Raw genomic sequence first — 3,323 nt, 5'->3', positions numbered from 1 at the left:
CTTTAAAAACACAAGCGTTCTAAATAACGAATTTCAGCTGTTTTCAGGCTGGTCACATGACTCGCGGTCGCTTTACAGCTCCGATGGATGTCTTCTGCGGGAGGAGCCGTGATCTCCCTCTGACGTCAGCCGAGGAGATCAAGTGGCCACTTGTCTCCTCCGCAGAAGCTTCGTCTCTTAGATGTAAAGCGGCTGCGAGTCACTTGACCGGCCTGAAGATAGCTCTAAAGAGGTATTTAGACTTCTCATTTTTACAAAGGACTTGCCTAGTGTGATATGCCAGCCTCTAATAGAGGAGCTGACAGTGACCATTGTAGGCTTTTTATTTTTAATAGTAGTAGCAGCGGGGTGGAGACAGAGACACAGACACAGCTGACAGGTAGGAAAGAGGGGGTGAGGGGGGAGAGAGGAGAGCAAAGCAGGGCAGAGTATGACGGAGGGACGTACTTTGACCAGCTCTGATTTTCGTGGTCAGAATAGATAGGGCATACAGGAATTTTCATTTAAAGGCCATATTGTTAATTTAGCATTTAAAAATAAATATGACATTACAGAAGGGAACTTTTTTCAAGTTTTTTTTTATTACATGTGCTGAAAACGGAACACACATTAATACACAGCCTCAGTGAAAACTATGCTGATTTCTTTTCATGTTGTTGTTTAGTGATAGCTGTGGCTAAGAGCATCAACCAGGACAGCAATGAACTTCTCCAATGCATGCTGGACTTGAGGACTAAAGGCTTTTCCCAGTTTGGCAGCCAGGACAACAATCAACACTTCTCCAAGACGCTACATAAAAAACAAACAAACCAAAAAATTTGTTATTAGTATTTCAGCAAATAATTACTTTATCAAAATATTTAATTAGAAAAATAATAATATATAACAGCTGCTTTAGTTACCCAAAGCAAAACGCAAAAAAGTTTCCCTATTTGTGTATACAATTGTCTCCAGAACCAGAGGTGAAAGGTCATCCTCTAATGGGGGCACATAGTCAATTTCAAATTGTATAAGAGGTTTTGTTTTCTAAAACTTTTATAGATTCCCTCACACTTCCTGTTTAGTCTCTAAGACAGAAAGCATGTGGAAATCTTCCCCCATTAGACACAAACAGCAGAAAAAAAAGAATGCTTGGGTTTTTAAATATTTCTTACTTCTCAAAATGGACATTTTTGATTCAAATATACTCACAAAGTTGATAGGGTCATAAAGCACATTTCTGTTTGGTCAATAGAAAGCAATCAAGCCCAGTGTTAAATAAAATATTAAGATTAATACCCTAAAGTTCTCAGGATCCACATGCAGTTGGTTAGCATGTTCTTCACTGAGTTTGTGCAGAGTGCCCTTCACGTTGTCTAGGTGATGGATGGCATTGCCAATAGCTCCCAAAACCTTCTTGCCATGTGCGTGCACCTTAGGATTACCAGCAATTGCAGCTGGACTGGAGAGATCTCCAAAGGTGCTGAAATACCTCTGGGTCCAGGGGTAGACTATAAACAGCCTATGAAAAATGAAAGAAAACATGTTTGATTAATATTTTCCACCAGGAACCTTCAAACATACAGTATATACATCAGCAATGAATAAATACAACTTCATGGGTATCATGCAGTACCTGTATGACTGAGTGGTATGTACCTGTGAACTTGTACCAAATATTACTTGCTTGTATGTGTGCAAGGATATGAATACTAAAAAATGTTATCACACTGTTTAAAGATATATGTTACTTTCAAAACTAACATTTAGTACACTATAGTGCAGGAAGTCCCATTTTAGGAAAGAAAACAAAATAACAGAAAGAAACATCAGTAAAGATTAATAAATTACAAATATAATTTTGGTAAAATACATGAAAAGTATTATTTTAATTAAAATATTTGCACAGATTAACGTAACAAGCCAGAGAGTAGTGGAAGATTATAACCTTGGTTAGTTTTTTTTTTTTTTCTACCTGTGTCCCATTGGAGAGATTTCCGTTCACTTCTTGTCCTATAGCCACAACAGGAAGTGAGAGGAAATTTCTTTGTAATGTTGAAAATCCCCTCTTAGACATTAGTCACCAGAACTAGTGTCCCCTTGAGAAGATTTCCCTTCTATTCCTGTTCTGGTGGCAAATCAAGCTTTGGGATTTTCTCTCATTTTCAGTCTAGGTGATAATGGTGACCAGGACAAACAGAAAAGGTGGTTACACCTATTGGGGACACAGACAGAAGTAAATAACTGATTCCTCTTTTTTTCCATTTGGATAGAGTGGGTAAAAGGTTGGAATCTCTCCCAGGTTGTTTTTTTTCTGTCTGTGGCCCCACTGGAGAGATTTCTCATAGCTTTCTATTCCTCTAATTCACAGTCACAATGATGGGCTTTGGACAATTTAAAAACAGTAGAGGTGTAAAATATGCAACAAACAAGGAAAACTATTATCAGATTTATTTTCTTTGTTAAGTTAAATTACATTTTGCAATTTTGCAACCATGGAAATAATAAAGAATTAGAAGACTGTTAAATGATTCAGGTTAGAAAATACTGGTAGCATAGTAGAGAGATTCTGAAAAAGTAGCAACACCAAGGGAAGTTGTTATACCTGGTAAGTGCTTCATGTCCATCCTGTTCAACATCGACCTTCTGCCACACAGAGTTGATGGCGGCTTTCTCTTCAGCAGTCCAGTGAACCATGGTGGTGGATTGAGTCAGATGAGAGTAGCTCCTGCTTCAAGAAGTAGATGTTGGATGGCAAACATAACTTTCTCCCCATTTTATTTATAGTCAGCTTTGTAAGTCACACCTACATTTCATTTGTGCTTTGTCATAGTATTGTATCTCTGTTTAAACTGATAAGTGAATCATATCACTGACTATGCTGTTTTACATCATGCCTTGTTCATAGCTTATTTTCTATGGCTACATGCTGATCGCACAGAACTTGGTCTCAACATGCATAAGTTAAAAGCAGATAAGACATAAACAGCTGTGCAACAGATACAATTCTCGACACAGAGCACCCAATTTTTACAGATGTCTTTCATGAAACATGGCAACAGATTTCATGTGTTACAGGTATTATACATTTTTTATAAAGAAATGTATTGAATGTTATTCTAGTGTACAGACATGAAATAGAAAATATTGAGTTAACCTATAATTTGGATACATACTTTCCATATATTAGTCATTAGTCATTTCTAATAGCAGGGCTATAATAATGCATATATATATATATATATATATATATATATATACATATATGTATATATATATATACAGTATATATGTATATATATATATATATATATATATATATATATATATATATATATATATAT

At 36.1% G+C, this 3,323-nt stretch overlaps 1 protein-coding gene across 1 annotated transcript; it reads right to left on the bottom strand.

The window, feature by feature from the left end:
* Nucleotides 1–560: 560 nt before the first annotated feature.
* LOC141146637 (hemoglobin subunit beta-3-like) lies at nt 561–2,750 on the bottom strand. Its single transcript, XM_073633049.1, has 3 exons — nt 2,585–2,750; nt 1,279–1,501; nt 561–789 (listed from the first exon to the last, which is right to left on the bottom strand). The coding sequence occupies exons 1-3, from the start codon at nt 2,674–2,676 to the stop codon at nt 661–663; spliced, it is 444 nt and encodes a 147-aa protein (XP_073489150.1). The 5' UTR covers nt 2,677–2,750; the 3' UTR covers nt 561–660.
* Between the last annotated feature and the right edge of the window lie 573 nt (nt 2,751–3,323).

The sequence above is a fragment of the Aquarana catesbeiana genome, linkage group LG06 (assembly GCF_042186555.1).
Source record: "Aquarana catesbeiana isolate 2022-GZ linkage group LG06, ASM4218655v1, whole genome shotgun sequence".
In the NCBI taxonomy this organism is placed as follows: Eukaryota; Metazoa; Chordata; class Amphibia; order Anura; family Ranidae; genus Aquarana; species Aquarana catesbeiana.
Note: the sequence above shows the minus strand (reverse complement) of the source record. Positions and strands in the feature narration are given on the sequence as shown.